The 20629-nt window shown below is 59.1% G+C and overlaps 2 protein-coding genes and 1 long non-coding RNA gene across 3 annotated transcripts; 1 reads left to right on the top strand and 2 right to left on the bottom strand.

Annotated features, from left to right (window-relative positions):
• Positions 1–376: 376 nt before the first annotated feature.
• LOC134520300 (uncharacterized) lies at positions 377–1085 on the bottom strand. The gene is made up of 3 exons (XR_010072413.1): positions 977–1085; positions 688–702; positions 377–571 (listed from the first exon to the last, which is right to left on the bottom strand). It is a non-coding gene; the product is annotated as an uncharacterized LOC134520300 (long non-coding RNA).
• A 7077-nt stretch (positions 1086–8162) lies between these two features.
• On the bottom strand, positions 8163–9914 carry LOC134520903 (uncharacterized). The gene is made up of 6 exons (XM_063346776.1): positions 9786–9914; positions 9591–9608; positions 9138–9212; positions 8987–9004; positions 8521–8722; positions 8163–8440 (listed from the first exon to the last, which is right to left on the bottom strand). Exons 1-6 carry the CDS (start codon positions 9912–9914, stop codon positions 8163–8165), a joined length of 720 nt encoding a protein of 239 aa, XP_063202846.1.
• A 4374-nt stretch (positions 9915–14288) lies between these two features.
• NR2E3 (nuclear receptor subfamily 2 group E member 3) lies at positions 14289–18181 on the top strand. Its single transcript, XM_063346471.1, has 8 exons — positions 14289–14346; positions 15388–15538; positions 16606–16709; positions 16802–17056; positions 17141–17322; positions 17558–17789; positions 17867–17972; positions 18049–18181. Exons 1-8 carry the CDS (start codon positions 14289–14291, stop codon positions 18179–18181), a joined length of 1221 nt encoding a protein of 406 aa, XP_063202541.1.
• The last annotated feature ends 2448 nt before the right edge of the window (positions 18182–20629 follow it).

The raw sequence follows: 20629 nt of genomic DNA, 5'->3' as shown, positions 1-20629 counted from the left end.
CGTCCCACCACAGCCATGAGACCCAGCTCTGTGCTCACCAGTTCCTTGTAGAAGTCCACCAAGCCCAGGAGGTAGAGGGCGAAGTGAATGCAGTTGTTTGTGCGCGGGTAATACTTGGCTTCGCAGTTCATCACCTCCCTGACTTTACTATAGAAGTCGTTGAGGTCGATCCCACCTTTTTTCCGGTAAACCTGACATTTCCCCCTCTCCTTTTTCATGGATCTGAAGCCTTCCTTGCTGATATTACCTCTGTTTCCTATCTTTTTTGGACCTGGAAAACCAAGAGCTACCCCAACCCAGCTACCCCCACCCTGCTGGCCACATTTTGGCCACTATCACATCCCAAACAGGAGCAAGGGATTAGGTGCTTACTCTGGAAGTGTATGACTTCTCCGTCCCCACAGTAGACGGCCGCGTGCTTCAAGCAGAAGCGTAATCGACCATACGTAGCGTCTAAGGGAAACAGCAGTATGTCCCCGGGCATCAATGTGCTCTCCGACACTTCCTCAAAGACGTTCCCATGCTGGGGGGTGCTCTTGAAAAGCAGAAACTGGATCGTCTGATACTCTCTCTGCCAACCGCACCAGGGAGAGAAGGTGAGGAGAAGGCAGAACCAGCACCATCAACCCCCAACACCCCCTGAGACCCCCACGCTGTCAGCAGAGGTCTCACCAAGCTCCTACTTACATGGCTGCTCGACATCTGCAAGGAGAGAGGAACAGAAATGAGAGTCAGTGCTGTGCTTGTGCCGTCCTGCCCATATGTGGAGGGCAGGGTCCCACCTGGCCATCACACCCTGCCCGTGATGGTTCCTGCCAGGTGCATGTGCTTGGCTCGGGCAAAAGTCATCTGTGATGTCAACTTTTCTGAGCTGGAGACGTCCCGGGACAAGCCCCATTCACCATCCCCCCCGTCCCAGTGCAACGGTGGCACGGGCAACTGCCTGCAAAGGGTGTGGAGATGGGAGCATCCTTACCAGGCTACCGATGATGCTTTGAATTGTTTTCTGTGGGATGGAGCTGGGGCCGGAGCCGGGCTGCTGTCACCTCCACGAAGGGCTGTGGGAAATGCAGTGGGGACGGGTGGGTGAGCTGGCACTGGGGCCAAACCTGAGGTCACATCCTTCATGATGCACGTGGGAGGTGGATAAAGACTGAAAGTAAAACCCAAAAGCAGCACAATTGCCAAGATAGCTTTTTTCCATTCCTTAAAACCGGGGTGAATTTGCTAATTCTATGTTAAACATTAACTTTGGGGAGGGAGAGAGACAACGTGGGACTTCCTGGAAATGCTCTGGAGTCAGAGGAGCTGCAGGACATCTCCAAAAGTGCGAGTCATGCAGTGACAGCCCACCCACCTCCCAGTGACCTTCTCCAGCTCCAGCCTGGACCCAGTATTGACCCCTGAGGTACCCCACTGGGGCCTCCAACCAGACAGGGTGCAGCCCTTTGGTCAGTTTTTGCCCCGGCAGCCCAGCAAATATTTCTTTTGATGCTCAGATTCAATCACTGGCAACGAAAGAGGCCTCTGTCTCAGGAGGCCACGGGAACAAAGAGCAGCGGCTCCTGTGGAGGGAGGCAGGAGGGGGTGGCTGCACCAGGGGTGGGACCTTGGTCACTTTCGGGAAAGGAGCTTCTGGGAAAAGGAAAGAGAAAGTGAAAACAACTCAAATCCAGCCTGGTTGGCACAGGGTCTCTGTGCAACTGTTTATTGCCACGTGAGAGGGATGCCAATGCCACCGGCGCCATCCCCATCTCCTGGGGAAGAATGCTCCATCCCCACTCAAGCCCGGGGCGTATCACCACTTCCATCACTGCAGCGCTGGAGACTTTTCGGAGAGGTGGGCTGCAGTGACGCTCGGCCGGGGTGAGCGTTGGGGTCCCCTAGGGTGGCCACGATCCCTGACGGGGACGTCCCCGAGCTGCCTGTGGGACGGAAGGGACATTGTACTCTTTGTCCCTTCCATGAAGCTGTTCCCATGCTGTGACCACCTCCTGGGGCTCACCTTCCAGGTGGATGATCTCCCCGTCACCGCAGTAGATGCCGGCATGGGTGCCCCACCAGCCTGGGCCCCCGGAGGCCAATGGGAAGAGGAAGAGGTCCCCGGGCTGGGGCTCGGCCACCCCATCGGGGACCACATCGAAGTGCTGGCCCAGCAGCCCCTCACAGAGGAAGAGCGCTGCCGTGCTCGCTGCCCCGGCCACCACCTGGGGACCCGTTTGTGATTCAGGGCCACTGGTGCTCTGGGGACACCGGCAGCATCACTGACCCGCTGGCTCATTCCCCATCCCCAGTGTCTTGGGTCCCAGCGGCGTGTTCTGTCAGCGCCCGGTGCCACAGCAGAGGCATGGGACCATCTGGGTGCAGGGGCCCTCCTCGCACAGTGACCGCTGGCACAGGCACACCACTGCGTGGCTGCCGGGTGGTGAGAGCCATCAGGAACTTGTGGTGACAGTGACTCTGGCGGAACGCTGTCCTGTGGCTGCCATCCCCAGCCACTGCGGCTGGATGCAGCCTTGCAGGTCCTCCCAGCTCGGTGGGAATGGATGTCCCTTAGAAAAGGGGACATTGGTGGCATATTCCCAGCCCAGGGAGGGGGGCAGGGAAGGGATCTGTGTCTTGTCCCCACTGATATGGCATCCTGGTGGTGTTGCAGCCATCCCTGCAGCGCTGGCATCCTCACAGGGATGCCACTGTCCCAACCGAGCTGCCATCCTCATAGCGATACATGTGTCCCTGACAAACTAGCATCCTCCTGGCCATACCACGGTCCCCTCCAAGACAGCATCCTCACGGGGATGGACTGTGCCCACTGACCCACCATCCTGGCAAGGATGCAGCTGGCCGTGCTGAGCTGGCATCCTCATGGAGATGCCACCATCCCGGCGAGCCATCTCAGACTTCCCTCCTCTAAGATGTCCCCATATTCGGGGGTGCTCTTGAACAGCAGAAACTGGATCGCCTGAGGCTCCCTCTGCCAACCGCACCAGGGAGAGAAGGTGAGGAGGAGGCAGAACCAGCACCATCAACCTCCAACACCCCCTGAGACCCCCACACTGTCGGCGGAGGTCTCACCAAGCTCTGACTTACAAAGCCGCTTGACATCTGCAAGGAGAGAGGAACAGAAATGAGAGTCAGTGCTGTGCTTGTGCCGTCCTGCCCGTGATGGTTCCTGCCAGGTGCAAGCACTTGGCTCAGGCAAAAGTCGGGCAAAAAGTCGTGCTGTCAACTTTTCTGAGCTGGAGACGTCCCGGGACAAGCCCCATTCACCATCCCCCCCGTCCCAGTGCAACGGTGGCACGGGCAACTGCCTGCAAAGGGTGTGGAGATGGGAGCATCCTTACCAGGCTACCGATGATGCTTTGAATTGTTTTCTGTGGGATGGAGCTGGGGCCGGAGCCGGGCTGCTGTCACCTCCATGAAGGGCTGTGGGAAATGCAGCGGGGACGGGTGGGTGAGCTGGCACTGGGGCCAAACCTGAGGTCACATCCTTCATGATGCACGTGGGAGGTGGATAAAGACTGAAAGTAAAACCCAAAAGCAGCACAATTGCCAAGATAGCTTTTTTCCATTCCTTAAAACCGGGGTGAATTTGCTAATTCTATGTTAAACATTAACTTTGGGGAGGGAGAGAGACAACGCGGGACTTCCTGGAAATGCTCTGGAGTCAGAGGAGCTGCAGGACATCTCCAAAAGTGCGAGTCATGCAGTGACAGCCCACCCACCTCCCAGTGACCTTCTCCAGCTCCAGCCTGGACCCAGTATTGACCCCTGAGGTACCCCACTGGGGCCTCCAACCAGACAGGGTGCAGCCCTTTGGTCAGTTTTTGCCCCGGCAGCCCAGCAAATATTTCTTTTGATGCTCAGATTCAATCACTGGCAACGAAAGAGGCCTCTGTCTCAGGAGGCCACGGGAACAAAGAGCAGCGGCTCCTGTGGAGGGAGGCAGGAGGGGGTGGCTGCACCAGGGGTGGGACCTTGGTCACTTTCGGGAAAGGAGCTTCTGGGAAAAGGAAAGAGAAAGTGAAAACAACTCAAATCCAGCCTGGTTGGCACAGGGTCTCTGTGCAACTGTTTATTGCCACGTGAGAGGGATGCCAATGCCACCGGCGCCATCCCCATCTCCTGGGGAAGAATGCTCCAGCCCCACTCAAGCCCGGGGCGTATCACCACTTCCATCACTGCAGCGCTGGAGACTTTTCGGAGAGGTGGGCTGCAGTGACGCTCGGCCGGGGTGAGCGTTGGGGTCCCCTAGGGTGGCCACGATCCCTGACGGGGACGTCCCCGAGCTGCCTGTGGGACGGAAGGGACATTGTACTCTTTGTCCCTTCCATGAAGCTGTTCCCATGCTGTGACCACCTCCTGGGGCTCACCTTCCAGGTGGATGATCTCCCCGTCACCGCAGTAGATGCCGGCATGGGCGCCCCACCAGCCTGGGCCCCCGGAGGCCAATGGGAAGAGGAAGAGGTCCCCGGGCTGGGGCTCGGCCACCCCATCGGGGACCACATCGAAGTGCTGGCCCAGCAGCCCCTCACAGAGGAAGAGCGCTGCCGTGCTCGCTGCCCCGGCCACCACCTGGGGACCCGTTTGTGATTCAGGGCCACTGGTGCTCTGGGGACACCGGCAGCATCACTGACCCGCTGGCTCATTCCCCATCCCCAGTGTCTTGGGTCCCAGCGGCGTGTTCTGTCAGCGCCCGGTGCCACAGCAGAGGCATGGGACCATCTGGGTGCAGGGGCCCTCCTCGCACAGTGACCGCTGGCACAGGCACACCACTGCGTGGCTGCCGGGTGGTGAGAGCCATCAGGAACTTGTGGTGACAGTGACTCTGGCGGAACGCTGTCCTGTGGCTGCCATCCCCAGCCACTGCGGCTGGATGCAGCCTTGCAGGTCCTCCCAGCTCGGTGGGAATGGATGTCCCTTAGAAAAGGGGACATTGGTGGCATATTCCCAGCCCAGGGAGGGGGGCAGGGAAGGGATCTGTGTCTTGTCCCCACTGATATGGCATCCTGGTGGTGTTGCAGCCATCCCTGCAGCGCTGGCATCCTCACAGGGATGCCACTGTCCCAACCGAGCTGCCATCCTCATAGCGATACATGTGTCCCTGACAAACTAGCATCCTCCTGGCCATACCACGGTCCCCTCCAAGCCAGCATCCTCACGGGGATGGACTGTGCCCACTGACCCACCATCCTGGCAAGGATGCAGCTGGCCGTGCTGAGCTGGCATCCTCATGGAGATGCCACCATCCCGGCGAGCCATCTCAGACTTCCCTCCTCTAAGATGTCCCCATATTCGGGGGTGCTCTTGAACAGCAGAAACTGGATCGCCTGAGGCTCCCTCTGCCAACCGCACCAGGGAGAGAAGGTGAGGAGGAGGCAGAACCAGCACCATCAACCCCCAACACCCCCTGAGACCCCCACACTGTCGGCGGAGGTCTCACCAAGCTCTGACTTACAAAGCCGCTTGACATCTGCAAGGAGAGAGGAACAGAAATGAGAGTCAGTGCTGTGCTTGTGCCGTCCTGCCCGTGATGGTTCCTGCCAGGTGCAAGCACTTGGCTCAGGCAAAAGTCGGGCAAAAAGTCGTGCTGTCAACTTTTCTGAGCTGGAGACGTCCCGGGACAAGCCCCATTCACCATCCCCCCCGTCCCAGTGCAACGGTGGCACGGGCAACTGCCTGCAAAGGGTGTGGAGATGGGAGCATCCTTACCAGGCTACCGATGATGCTTTGAATTGTTTTCTGTGGGATGGAGCTGGGGCCGGAGCCGGGCTGCTGTCACCTCCATGAAGGGCTGTGGGAAATGCAGCGGGGACGGGTGGGTGAGCTGGCACTGGGGCCAAACCTGAGGTCACATCCTTCATGATGCACGTGGGAGGTGGATAAAGACTGAAAGTAAAACCCAAAAGCAGCACAATTGCCAAGATAGCTTTTTTCCATTCCTTAAAACCGGGGTGAATTTGCTAATTCTATGTTAAACATTAACTTTGGGGAGGGAGAGAGACAACGCGGGACTTCCTGGAAATGCTCTGGAGTCAGAGGAGCTGCAGGACATCTCCAAAAGTGCGAGTCATGCAGTGACAGCCCACCCACCTCCCAGTGACCTTCTCCAGCCCCGGCCTGCTCAGGAACCTGGCTTCTCGCTTTTGATCCCTGCCCCGTAGAAGCCACAGGAACATTTCCCCCTCGCTGGTGAACGAAACTTCCCCTCTGGTGGGAATGAAGCCTCACAGAATCTCTCCCATGAATATGGGAACTGCAAGAGTCCCCAAATGAAAGCCTGGAGAGAGACCCAAAGCAGCTTTAAATAATCCCAAAGGAGGAATATTTTCAAAGGATCGCAGAACAGCTGAGGTTGGAGGCACCTCTGGAAGTCATCTGTTTCAGCCTCAACATAGCGCTCCTTGCCCATGACTATGTCCAGATGACTTTTGAATACCTCCAAGGATGGAGGTTCCAGAGCATCCCTGGGTGCCCAGTGCCAGGAGTCGGTCACCCTCGCAGTGAAAAAAAGTCTTTGCCGATGTTCTGAAGGAACCTCCTGTGTTTTTCACATGAACTCTGGTCCTGGCACTGGGCACCACCGAGAAGAACCTGGCTCTGTCTTCTTTACTCCCCCCAACAGGTGTTGATACACACTGATAAGATCCCCCTGAGCCTTTTCTTCTCCAGGTTGAATAGACCCAGCTCTCCCAGCTTCCCTTTGTACGAGAGATGATCCAGAGCCTCGGTGGCCTTTTGTTGGTCTCTCTAGTATGTCCATGTCTCTCTCGTACTGGGGAGCCCAGCACAAGACCCAGCACTCCAGGGGTGGCCTCACCAGTGCTGAGCAGAGGTCAAGAATCACCTGCATCGACCTGCTCATTTCTCCTAACGCAGCCCAGGACATTATTGGCCTTCACTCTTTTCCAAGGGCACATTGCTGGCTTGGGGTCAACGAAGGACCACGAAGATGATTCGAGTTCTGGAGCCCCTCTGCTGTGAGGACAGGCTGAGAGAGTTGGGGTTGTTCAGTCTGGAGAAGAGAAGGCTCTGGAGAGACCTTGTAGAGGCCTTCCAGTACCTGAAGAGGTCCTACAGGAAGGATGGGGAGGGACTTTTTACAAGGGCATGTAGTGACAGGACAAGGGTTAATGGCTTCAAACTGGAAGAGGGGAGCTTTGAATATCAGGAAGAAATGTTTCACTATGAGGGTGCTGAGGCACTGGAACAGGTTGCCCAGAGAAGCTGTGGCTGCCCCATCCCTGGAGGTGTTCAAGACCAAGCTAAACAGGGCTTTGAGCAACCTGGTCTAGTGGGAGGTGTCGCTGCCCATGGCAGTGGGAGGTGGAACCAGATGACCTTTAAGGTCCCTTCAACCTAAACCATTCTAAGATTCCATGATTCTATGAACTTGGTGTCCTCCAGTGCCTTTTCTGCCAAGCTGCTTTCCAACTGGTCTCTCCCCAGCATGTCCTGGTGCCTGGGCTTCTTCCTCCCCAGGGGCAGGGCTTTCTACCTTCCTCTTGTTGAACTTTGTGAGGTTCCTGTTGGCGCATTTCTCCAGCCTGTCCAGGTCCCTCTGGGTGCCAGCATGACTCTTGGGAGCATGAGCCTGCCTTCCCAGTTTGGTGTCAGCAGCAAACTCGCTGAGGGTACACCCTGCCCCGTCAGCGGGACCAGTAATGGAGATATGGACCAGGACTGGACCCAGTATTGGCCCCTGGGGTACACCACTGGTGACTGGCCTCCAACCAGACATGGCACAGCTGTTTGGCCAGCCTTCACACCAGCAGCCCGGCAAATACTTCTTTTGATGCTCAAAATCAAACAAGGCACTGGCAACGAAAGAGGCATCTGTCTGTCTCAGGTGGCCGCAGGAGCAAAGAGCAGGTGCTCCCTTCAAGGGGAGTGGGGAGGGGTGGCTGCACCAGGGGTGACTTCGGGGAATGGAGCTTCTGGGAGGGGGAAAGCGAAGTCAAAGCAACACAAATGAAGCAGGGTTGGCACAGGGTCTCTCTGCAACTGTTTATTGCAGTGCAAGAGGGATGCCGAAGCCACCAGCGAACGCTGGTCACCCAGGGAAGGATGCTCCAGCCCCTTGCATATCTCCTGGGCGCATCATCGCCTCCATCACTGCAGCGCCGGTAACACCTGGGAGAGAAGATGGGCTGTGCTGACACTCAGCTGGGCCAGGCATCGGGGTTCCCTGGGGTGGTGGCACCCACTGTAGCGCTGGTGAGCTGGCCCAGCTCCAGCAGGGCAAGGGCGAAGTGGACGCAGTTGCAGGTGATGGCATCGTACTCCACCACCTGGTCCATGGCCGCCCGGATGCGCTGCTGCAGGGCGGCCACATCCAGTCCTCCCTTCCTCCGCAGCACCTTGGCTGGACCCCGCGTCCGCAGGAGGTGGCTCTTGCTGTGCTTGGCCACGATCCCTGACGGGGACGTCCCCGAACTGCCTGTGGGACGGAAGGGACATTGTACTCTTTGTCCCTTCCATGAAGCTGTTCCCATGCTGTGACCACCTCCTGGGGCTCACCTTCCAGGTGGATGATCTCCCCGTCACCGCAGTAGATGCCGGCATGGGCGCCCCACCAGCCTGGGCCCCCGGAGGCCAATGGGAAGAGGAAGAGGTCCCCGGGCTGGGGCTCGGCCACCCCATCGGGGACCACATCGAAGTGCTGGCCCAGCAGCCCCTCACAGAGGAAGAATGCTGCCGTGCTCGCTGCCCCGGCCACCACCTGGGGACCCGTTTGTGATTCAGGGCCACTGGTGCCCCGGGGACATTGGCAGTATCACTGACCCACTGGCTCATTCCCCATCCCCAGTGGCGTGGGCACAGCTTGGGTCTCCATGTGTGAGGAAACCCTCTGAGAAGGGGCCATCTCCTGTAGTTGCTGAGCACCCATGGGTGCTGAGGAAAAGGCAGGGTGTGCCGGATTTGTCCCTGGTGTTTCAGGGGAGAGATGGGTGGTGCAGAATGCAGCGAGGACGCTGACACTTACCTGCCTGGAGCTGCTCACCTGCAGGGACAAAGACATGGCATCAGCCCCGGTGGCACTGGGTAGGTGGGACCCAGAGCACCAGTATCATCGTGCAGCCCCTGTCCGAGACACTGGCTGAGGTCCCCATGCTCACAACCCCAATGTCTCGCACCGAGGAGCCCAGCCAGCGCCAGGGCTGGAGAAACAGTCCATCCGTGTCTCGTAGGGTCTGCACCAGGCTGCTCACCTGTGGGGAGAGGGGGCAGAGCGAGCTTGGGTCCTAGTCTCTGCTAGCGCCCATCCCCTGCTATCACCCATGCCCTGATTGCAGTCATTCCATTGGCACCCATCCCTGATGGCACCCATCCCTTATAGCACCCATCCCATGCTATCACCCACCCTTGCTGGCACCCATTCTACGCTAGCACCCACCTCTGCTACCACCCACCCCTGCTGCTACCCATCCCCGGCCCACAGCAGCCTCTCAGGACCCGCCACCCTGTCCTGCTCCCCCAGACTCAGCACCGGGCAGGTCCCAGCCACACGTTCTGTAGATGCCGGGTGTCACAGCAGAGGGGTGGGACCACCTGGGTCTGGGTGCCCTCACTGCCAGCTGCCCCATTACCTGGGCAAGAAGGTTCATCTGCAAGGAGAAAACATGATGTGCAGAGAGCTGGGGACATGGAGTCATGCCCAGCCCCACCTTGGGGACCTCTCTGTCCCCAAACACTTGAGTTGCCACGTCGCCCTGCCAAAACCCAAGCCATGGCCTCGGGCACCGCGCCAGCCCAGGTGTTCGTGCCCTTCCCAGCTCCCTCACCTTGGGGACGCTTCTGAGATCCCCTTGCTCCAACGTGGTCCCCAAGCAGCTGCTGCTCTGAAGGTGGCCGTGGGGCAGGACCTCAACCCGCCCCAGCAAACACCCTCCGGGGGTTCTTGGCACACGCATGTGGCTCCGCCGGTGCCTGGGAATGTGCCCGGACCACACTGACCGGCTGCGCCATGGCACTGAGCCATCCGGTGGGGCCAGTCCTGGGGTGACAAACCCAACCTAGTGTGACATTTCATGAATGAACGCCTTGGGTGACCCCAAAGGAGTCATGAAACAGCCCCATGGCCATGATAAACTGATAGCCAGTGGACTCCAGGCCAGTGCCAAAACATCCCTTGGTGCCAAAACGCCTCTTGTCCTGAAGGTGGCCCAAGGGATGGACACCAGCCTGTCCCCAGCTCCGTGTCCCAGTGTCCCAGGTGTTGGTGCGTGCCCAGGGCCAGCTCTGGAGCCACATTAAACTTTAATCCTCATGCAGGGGGAAGGGGGGCGGGCACAGAAGGGGAGTGGAGGGGTGTGGGTGTGGGGTGGTGTCAGCAAAGGCTTTGGCAGGGCTTGGGGCGGGTGAAGTGGGAGCTGTCACCCTCTGTCATCGGGCAACCTCCACAGCATCATTTGTCACTAAGCCTCCAATAAACAAGAGCTAATTACAGCTGAAATCGGAGCCTGGCCTGGCCTGGGCTCAGTGCCCGCTGGCCGCGTTAACCCGTCCCAGCCACCTCAAGTCCCACAGGCATCTTGTACCCTCCCAGACCGTCGTGTATTCTTCTGGTTCCTCTTGTCCCCTGCTGATCTCGACCATCCTCCCCTGGCCCCTGTTGTCCTGTCCTGATGTACTCTCCACTTCTCACCACCCCTTTCTGGTCCCTAGGTCTCCACCGTCCTCTCCTAGTCATCACTAGCCACTCAAGGGCTCCATCATCTTCTCCTGGTCCTCATCATTCCTCTGTGTTCCCTTGGGCTCTCTTTGTCACCATTGTCCCCTTCTGGTCCCCATCACCCCCTCCCAGTCCCCATCATCCCATTCCAGTCCTCACTATCCCGTCATAATCCACGTCCACCCCGGTTGTATCCCACTGCCCTCTCCCAATCCCCATCACACCCTCCACCATCCATCATTGTCTCCTGGTCACCATCAAAACAGGCAGGTTCCCGTTATCCCTTCCTGATTCTCATCATCCTCTTCCAGTCCCCATCACCTGCTCTTGGTCCCCATCATCCCCTCCTGATTCCAAATCATCCCATCATCGTCCCCATCATCTCCTCCTGGATCCCAGTTATTCCATCCTGATCTCCACCATCTCCTCGTGGTCTCCATCACCACCTCCTGATCATTGTTGTCCCTTCCTCGTCCTTGTCATCTCGTCTTCATCCACAATGTCTCCTTCCTGATTTCCATCATCTCCTCTTGGTCCCCATTGTCTTCTCCTGGTCCCCACCATCCCGTCCTGATCCTTGTTGTCTCCTCTTGGTGCCCACGATCTCTCCTTCGTCTCCATCATCTGCTCCTGATCCCCACTGTCCCCTCCTTGTCCCCACAATCTCCCCGTGGTCCCCATTGTCTCCTCCTGGTCCCCCCACCATCCCCTCCTTGTTCCTTCCCGTTCCCCACCACCCCCTGCCAACCGAGCTGCCCCCTGGCCAGGACGCATCCACTGGCTCCCCATGGCCAGCGGGATTAGGGCGGCTGGAACCTTGGGGCTACTCCTGACCAAAGGTTTTGAGCCCATAGGCAGCATCTCTGGGTAATTAGTAAATTAGTAATTAAATGCTCTCTGCCTGCTGGGGGGGGAAGGGGGGACAGATCCCGAGGTTTTAGGCTGGGTAATCCTGTGGCATCTGCCCCAGCGTCTGTCACCGAGCCGAGTCACGACCCCACCGCGGGCTTTAATGTTTGCTCCCTCACCCCCACCCTGCCGCCCGCAGCCCCTTGGCCGTGGCGTCGGGCCTGCTTGGGGCGCACCCCAAAAATGGGATGGGTTGAGCCCTGCCGGGTGCCCGGGCTGGGTGCTCAAGGGGAGATCAGCCCTGGGAGGGGGACAGGGCGCTGCTCCGTGGGGACCCCACCTTGGGGGGTTACAGCCGGCTGTAATGGAGAAACGGGGTGGGAAACCATATTTTTGTAATTATTGGCTTTCCTGAGCATGCCGATGATTGGCCGGCAGCAGATGGTTGGCCTGGCTAATCCCCCTCCCAAATCCCTGCTCCGGAGCTGGCTTTTACCCGACGGCAAGGAGGGAACAGGCAAATTAGCCGACTCAGCGTGTATCGCCATGCTGGCCGCTCCCTGGCATCCCCTGGCACCGCGTGCCCAGGTCCCCGTGTCACCCATGGGGAGGGCTGGCACCCTGGGGCGCGGGCGCTCCCAGCACCCCTGGATTGGGCACCGGGGGTTGTTTCACCCACGGGTGAAGCTCTGCCGAAGGGTCTGGAGGCACCTGGACTGCAGGCAAGGGACAGGCAGGGCGAGGTGACAGCTTGCTCCTGCCGCATTAGCCCAGCGTCATAATTCTGCTGAGGGAGGAGGGCGGCCGCTGCTGCAGATGGCGGCTGTCAGAGATCTGGGTCAGGGCGGGGGGCCGCTGTGGGACGGGGGCTGCGGGGTGGGACAGGGCACCCCGGGGGGACAGGGGCTCCTGGGCGTGGAGGGGTGCTGCAGACAGGGGCGGTGGAGCCATGCTGCAGGCAAGGATGGAGCGGCAGGCAAGGGGTGATGGAGCCGTGCTGCAGGGAGGAGAACATGGAGCCATGCTGCAGGCAGGGGAGGTCGAGTGATGCCGCAGGCAGGGGTGACGGAGCCATGCTGCAGGCAGCATAATGGGGTGATGCTGCAGGCAGGATGGTGGAGCAATGGTGCAGGCAGGAGAACATGGAGTGATGGTGCAGGCAGGGGGGATGGAAAGGGGTTGCAGGCAGGATGGTGGAGCCATGCTGCAGGCAGAAGTGATGGAGCGATGCTGCAGGCAGGAGAACGTGGAGCGATGGTGCAGGCAGGGGGAATGGAAGGAGGTTGCAGGCAGGATGGTGGAGCAATGGTGCAGGCAGGAGAACACGGAGCCATGCTGCGGGCAGGGGAGATCGAGCCATGCTGCAGGCAGGGGTGATGGAGCAACGCTGCAGGCAGGAGAACATGGAGCGATCGAGCAGGCAGGGGAGGTCAAGTGATGCTGCAGGTGAGGATGAAGGCCGGAGCGGCAGGCAAGGGGTGACGGAGCCATGCTGCAGGCAGCACAATGGGGTGATGCTGCAGGCAGCAGAGGGTGAGCAATGCTGCAGGCAGGAGAACGTGGAGCGATGCTGCAGGCAGGGGGGATGGAAGGAGGCTGCAGGCAGGATGGTGGAGCCATGCTGCAGGCAGCGGGGATGCAGCCACACAGCAGCCAGGATGGTGGCACCATGCAGCAGGCAGAGATGGCGGAGGGGTGACACTCCCCCCCCCAGCCGCCGGATCCACTCTTGTCACTGCCGCCAGCCCTCAGCGGGGACCCGCTGGCAGTGCCTGTCCCCTGGGACGCCTCCGCCGGGGCCACAGACGGCAGTGATGCACCCGGGGCCACTGGCTGAGCTCCCCTCAGGAGGGACACAGGGGGCTGGGGACCCCTGGCCGCAGCCCAGCCCATCCCTGGGCAAGCCCAGGCCGGGTGACAGTGGCCACCCACCATCCCCCTGAGCTGGGCCGGGGGGGGTGGTTTAGAGGCTAAAGCCCTCAAATCCCAAATTGTGCTGCCCTGTCACGGCAAGGGTTTAGCGGCGGTTGCGTAACCCGGGGGCCACCTGGCCCCCACCCGCTGCCATGTCAGCAGCCCCGGCCCAACACCCCTGGGACCCCACGTCCCCCTGGGAGGGGAAACTGAGGCACCAGGGGGGCCCCCACCGAGCATCCCCCCTCCCCTCGCCATCAGGGCCGGTAATTAATTACTTGGGGGCAGGGAAATTACCCCCCTTAATTACCACTTTTCGTTATTCCCCTCTAACCGCCTTAGCAAGGGGCTTATGCGCTTATAGGACCTGGTGGGTCCCAAGGGGGGGACACACATATGGGGGGTCCCTACCCTGAGCCCCATCTCCCACCCCTGTTGCAATCTCAGCCTCACAATGCTGGGGGGGGACACACGATGGTACAGGCGGTGGAAGGGTGACACCCCCACGGTGGCCTGTGGCAGCACAGGGACAGGGGTGGCTTGGGTGTCGCGGGGTTTAGGGTTACAGGGCTGGGGCTCAGCACCTTTTTAATTCTTCATCGCGTGGCTGATTGATCCCCCCCCTCTTCACCCCCCCCTGCCCCGCGCAGACACTAAAGATTAAGAGGGTGACAAAGAGGCGGCTGCTTACACAGCGCCTGCCGCTAAGCCGCCTTGAAGAGAGCAAGGCAAGAGCCCCGCTGCCCGCAGAGCTGCTGGAGCACCCACCGCCCCACCACAGCCCGGGGCGCCTGCCGCGGCGGTGGCTGGAGGGAGGGGAGAGGGAGAGGTCAGGAACGCCGAGCAAGGGATGGCGGCATCGCCGGCGGGGTCAGTGGTGAGCGCCGGGCTGGATGATAGCCCCACGGGTAAGAGGCGACGTTCTGCTTGAGTGGGTGCGACACGGCGGGACCGCGGTCACCGGTGGGGTTGTTCTCTGAGATGGCTGAAGTCCCCATCACCCTCCTGCTCCAAAATACCCGGGGTCCCCCTCATGGATTTCAGGATGACTGGAGTCCCCATCACGGTCTTCTCCAAGATACTTGAGGTCCCCATTGTCATCCTTCTCCAGGATGTTAGGGGTCCCCCATCGTAGTCCTTCTCCTGGATGCCCAGGATCTTCATCCTAGTCCTTTTCCAGGCTGCCTGGGGTCCTCAGCTATTTCCATTCTCCAAGATACTGGCGGTCCCCACCGTGGTCCTTCTCTGGGCCATGATGCCTGCAATCCCTGACCCCAACCCTCTCCATGATGCCCATGCTCCTTATCATGACCCTTCTCCAGGATCCCCAGGGTCCCCAGCTATGGCCTTTCTCCAGGACGCCTGCGGTCCCCAGCCACAACCTCTCCTGGATGCCTGTGGTCCCTGCTGTGACCCTTCTCTGGGATGCCCATGGCCCCTTGCTGGGATGCCCAGTGTCCCCAGCCATGGCCCTTCTCCAGGACGCCTGCGGTCCCCAGCCACAACCTCTCCTGGATGCCTGTGGTCCCTGCTGTGACCCTTCTCTGGGATGCCCATGGCCCCTTGCTGGGATGCCCAGTGTCCCCAGCCATGGCCCTTCTCCAGGACACCTCCAGTCCCTGATTGTGGCCCTTCTCTGGGATGTCTAGCATCCCCTCACTGGGACACTTGGTGGCCCCATCCCTAGGGACACCATTTCATCCCCTTCTAAAAGCCTCGTGAGAGTTCATCCTGCAGCATCCCGGATGCTGGGGCATGGGGAGATGCCAAACCCTGTGTGCAATCACTGGAGTCCCCGAGGTGTCCCCATCCATGTCCCTGGGCTGGACCAGTGGAAGTGGAAAACACCCCATTGCCAGCGTGCTGGGGGGCAGCGGGGAATGGTGGGAGGGACAAGGGGTATCGGAGTGCCCTGAGTCACCCTGAATGTGGTGGCTCCGCTCCTGCAGGGCTGAGCCCGGCCCCCGGCAAGGCGCTGAGCCCCGTGCTGCTATGCAAGGTGTGCGGGGACACCAGCAGTGGGAAGCACTACGGCATCTACGCCTGCAATGGCTGCAGCGGCTTCTTCAAGCGCAGCGTCCGCAGGAAGCTCATCTACAGGTGGGCACTGGGGTGGAGGCTCCTCATGGGGCAGGGACCAGGAGGTCGGGCAGGCAGTGGGGCAGGAACCCAGGGATGGGCGCTCAGAGGGACAGGGACCAGGGGCATGGATACACAGTAGGGTAGGGACCAGAGGACAAGCACCCAATGGGGCAGGGACCCACAGGATGGACACCCAGCAGAGCAGAGGCTGCAGGGCATGGGCAATGAGTGGGGCAGGGACCCGGGGATGGCCACCCACCAGGGCAGGGACCAGGGGACAGGCACCCAATGGGGCAGGGACCTGGTGGGGGGGGGTCCATGGGACCCAGGGGATGAGCACCCAGAAGGACAGGGACCGGTAGGACGGGCACCCAGCAGGGCAGGGATCTAGAGGTTGGACACCCAGTGGGGCAGGGACCAGGGAAACAGGCACCCAACGGGGTAGGGACCAGGGGAATGTGGACCCAGTGGGACAGGGACCCAGGAAACAGGCACCCAGCGAGGCAAGAACCCACGGGGAAGGACACTCATCAGGGCAGGGACAGGGGGATAGGCACCCAGCAGGACAGGCACCTTGAGGACAGACACCCAGTGGGGCAGGGACCAGGGGACAGGCAACCAGTGGGGTAGGCACCCATGGGATGGACACCCAGCAGAGCAGGGGCTGCAGGGCATGGGCAACGAGTGGGGTGGGGACCCGGGGATGGACACCCAGTAGGGCAGGAACTAGGGGACAGGCACCCAATGGGGCAGGGACCTGCTGGGGTCCAGGGCGCCCGTGGGGCCAGGACACCCATTGATGCAGGGTATTCAGTGTCCCCTCACCCCTGGAGGGGACAGGGCACCCCCGGGAGATGGGGCATTCATTGGGATGGGGCACCCGCTGGGGACAAGGTGCCCATTGGGGTGGGGCACCCACAGGGTGGAGGACAGCCATGGGGAGGGAGGGGACAAGGCAACCAGCAGGGACAAAGCACCCCCAGGACATGGTGCCCATGGAGGCGGGACACCCCTGGGGGACAGGATCCCACAGGGACAACAGGGGCCACCCCAGGGGCCGCAGCCGGTGCCACCTCTCCCCACAGGTGCCAGGCGGGGACGGGGCTGTGCCCGGTGGACAAAGCGCACCGCAACCAGTGCCAGGCCTGCCGGCTCAAGAAGTGCCTGCAAGCCGGCATGAACAAGGACGGTGAGACGGGTCGTGGTGGGAACACACACGGTGACAGTTTAAGGGGGGCTGACAGCAGGGCAGCCAGCCTTGATGCCACCTTGTCCTCGCAGCTGTGCAGAACGAGCGCCAGCCCCGCAGCACGGCCCAGGTCCGGCTGGACAGCATCGAGCTGGACGCCGAGCTGCCCCCAGAGCACGTGGCCACCACTCGTGAGGTCCCCCCCGCCTCCTGCCCAGCTCCCCGCGGTCCCGGTGCCACCGTGACCGTCACCCCGGGTCCCCGAGCACCCACGCCGCCCACCAACCATCGCTTCATGGCCAGCCTGATGACGGCTGAGACCTGCGCCAAGCTGGAGCCCGAAGACGGTATGTGGGTGCCGGTAGGGAGGGGACGGGTGGGAGATGTCCCCATGGTGTGGTGACCACCAGCATCCTCTTCTGTCCCCACAGCTGATGAGACGGTGGATGTGACGGGCAGTGAGCCAGAGCGGGCGACCGGCGAGTACCAGATGGCACCGTACCCAGTGGCCAGCCCCGAAAATGTCTACGAGACCTCAGCGCGTCTCCTCTTCATGGCTGTGAAATGGGCCAAAAACCTGCCCGTCTTCTCCAACCTGCCCTTCCGTGACCAGGTGGGGTTGGGGACCCCCACGGGGCATTGGGGACCCCTCTATGGGGCAGTGGGAACCCCAAAGAATGTAAGGAACCAGCGGGATGGGGATGGCTGGAGCATCCCCACAACATTCACCGCAGGGTCTTGGGGTTCCCCCCCAGAAGATGGTCTTCAGCCCAACCAGCTGTGATGGCTTCAAGTGCCAGAGGCTTTGAGGGTGACAGGGGTTTTTGGGGCTTCCCCCCTCACCCCAGGTGATCCTGCTGGAGGAAGCGTGGAGCGAGCTGTTCCTGCTCTGTGCCATCCAGTGGTCCATGCCCCTGGAGAGCTGCCCGCTGCTGGCTGTCCCCGAGCCGGCCCCTGGCAAGCTGCTGCCAGCCACGCTGGACATCCGGGCACTGCAGGAGACCCTCGGTCGCTTCAAGGCGTTGGCCGTTGACCCCACCGAATTTGCCTGCATGAAGGCCGTGGTGCTCTTCAAACCAGGTGAGAGGACCCACCAGCACCTGCTGCTGCCCGTCCCCATGTACCCACCCCGCGCCATCACCCCCTTGTCCCCACAGAGACCCGTGGCCTGAAGGACCCTGAGCAGGTGGAGAACCTGCAGGACCAGTCGCAGGTGATGCTGGGCCAGCACAACCGTTCTCACTACCCAGGGCAACCCGTCAGGTACCACCATCCCCACATCCTCACGGGCGACGCCGGGGTGGGGGCACTCACCCATAGCCACCACTCTGTCCCCCAGGTTCGGGAAGCTGCTGCTGCTCCTCCCGGCACTGCGCTTCATCTCATCCGAGCGTGTGGAGCTGCTCTTCTTCCGCCGGACAATCGGCAACACCCCCATGGAGAAGCTGCTGTGCGACATGTTCAAGAACTGACCTTCCCCCCACCCCAGTGTCACCCAGGTTTTTGTCACCCTGCATTAGCACCCTGTCACCCCCCACCCTGCGCCTCCTCACCCCAGGATGCTGCGGAGTGTCAAGGTGCTCGTGGTCCCATCTCCAGGGTGGTGGCCGGGATGCTGCTGGCAGCTGGGACGTGGGACCAGCTTCACTGGGGACAGCTGGTGGCAGGGTGATGTCCCTGAGAAGGTGCCAGATGCACTGAGAGCACCTCATTGGGGTGGGCACCTTGACCCCAAGCGGTTGGGGACCCATAGACCCTGGCAAGGTGCCCTTGCTGTGGCACCAGGACCTATGGGACCCACTGCCACCTAAGGGTGACACCAGACTGGGGGTGACAATGGCCTGGGGTTGATGCCAGCCCGGGGCATGACACCAGCCTGGAGGTGATGCCAGCCCAGGGTAACCTCAAAGCGACACTGGACATTGGGGTGATGCCAGCCCAGGGTATGAGACAAGACCAAGGGTGACATTGGCTGGGGTGATGGTGACACCAGCCCTGGGGTGACACTGGCCAGGGATGATGCCATCTGGGGGCTGATGCCAGCCCAGAGGTGACACTAGCCCAGGGGTGAGGCCAGCCCAGGGGTGATGCCAGCCCGGGGGTGACACTGGTGAGGGGTGATGCCAGCCCGGGGGTGACACCAGCCCAGAGGTGACGGTGGCTGGTGGGTGACACCATCCCGGGGCCGGCTGTCCCCCCCCAGGCACAATCACTGCCCCTCACTCTCAGGGCACGGGGCCCCCCCGCTGCGACTTCAGCTCCATGATCCCAGGGGACCCGCGGCGACGGACCCTCCGCCCCACGTCCCAGGGGGCTCCTGCTCTGCCCCCCCCTTTTATACTCCAAATAAAGAGGGGTTTTGCAGCCCGGCTCCTCCTGCCACTGCCGTGTGGTCCCCGTCCTCCGGGGGGTGGCACTGGGGGGGGGTGGGTGGTGGGAAGCACCAGCTGAGCATAAATAATCTGAATATCAAAAAAATGGAAAATAAATCATTTGAATATAAAAAACCCGAAAAACAAATTGTCTGAATATAACTAAATAAAAATAAAATGTAACTTAATAAAAATAAAATGTAACTAAATATAAATAAGATGTGTATAAACAACCCAAACTAAATAATCTCAGCAGAAATAAGATTAATAGAAATACCGTGGATAGAAATAAAATGAAAAGAAATAATCCGAATCTGAACGAATTGAAAATAAATTACCTGAAGGGAAATGATCGGAAATAACCTGAATAGAAATAAATTGGAAATAAATGATCTGACTAGAACCAGGATAAATAGAAATAATCCGATTAGAAATAATCTGAATAGAAATAATCTGGATGTAATGTGAATAGAAATAAATTGAAAATAATCTGAATAGAAATAATTAAAAATAATCTGAACAGAAATAAATTGAAAATAATCTGAATAGAAATAAAAATAATCTGAACAGAAATAAAAAGAACCTGAACAGAAATAAATTGAAAATAATCTGAATAGGAATAACCTGGATATAATCTAAATAGAAATAAATTACAAATAATCTGAATGGAAATAAATTAAAAATAATCTGAATAGAAATAAAAATAATCTGAATGGAAATAAATTGAAAATAGTCTGAATAGGAATAATCTGGATATAATCTAAATAGAAATAAATTACAAATAATCTGAAGAGAAATAAATTGTAAATAATCTGAATAGGAATAATCTGGATAGAAATAAACTGGAAATAATCTGATTATAAATAACCTGAAGTGAATGACGTGGGGGGCCGGAGGCAGCGCAGCCTCGGCCCCCGGGAGCCGCCGTGATCCCCCCCAGCATCAAACACAGCACCCAGCGCCAGGCGCTCCTCGTTACAGCTCTTTAATTAGCGGGGGGCGGGGGGGGGTGTGCCAAGCCGCTGCGTACAGCCGGGGGGGGGCTGAGGCAGGATCCACAAATTGCACTTTATACACACCACGGTCTGACGGCAGAAGGAAAAGACGCCCCCAAAAACCACCCCCCCACCCCCAAACCTGACAGCGATGCGGGGGTGGGCCAAGTGGCAGCATCCCCCCGCCCAGGAATTCTTTGCCTTTATAGAATTACACTTTTATTTCTCTTTGTTTTTTTTTTTTTTTTTTTTTTTTTCCTTTTTTAGACAGTTTCTAGCGCGCTGACACAGGATAATATATCCTCGTACAATACAGACTTTGTTTTTAATTTACACGCAGCAGACTTATAAATTACTTAAAAAAATTTCCATTAAAAATAATAATAATAATAATAATAATAATAATAATAATAATAATAATAATAATAATAATAATAATAATAATAATAATAATTAACAGCACGCAGCCCCTCTCCTTTCCAGTAGTAAGTACATTCACTCTGCTCCGGAAAAAATCCCAATTTGTTGCCCCCAGAGCCAGCGCTTTGCCGGA

This window comes from Chroicocephalus ridibundus, chromosome 9 (assembly GCF_963924245.1).
Source record: "Chroicocephalus ridibundus chromosome 9, bChrRid1.1, whole genome shotgun sequence".
Lineage (NCBI taxonomy): Eukaryota > Metazoa > Chordata > Aves > Charadriiformes > Laridae > Chroicocephalus > Chroicocephalus ridibundus.
The sequence above is the reverse complement of the archived record's forward strand: the minus strand, read 5'-3'. Positions and strand labels throughout refer to the sequence as shown.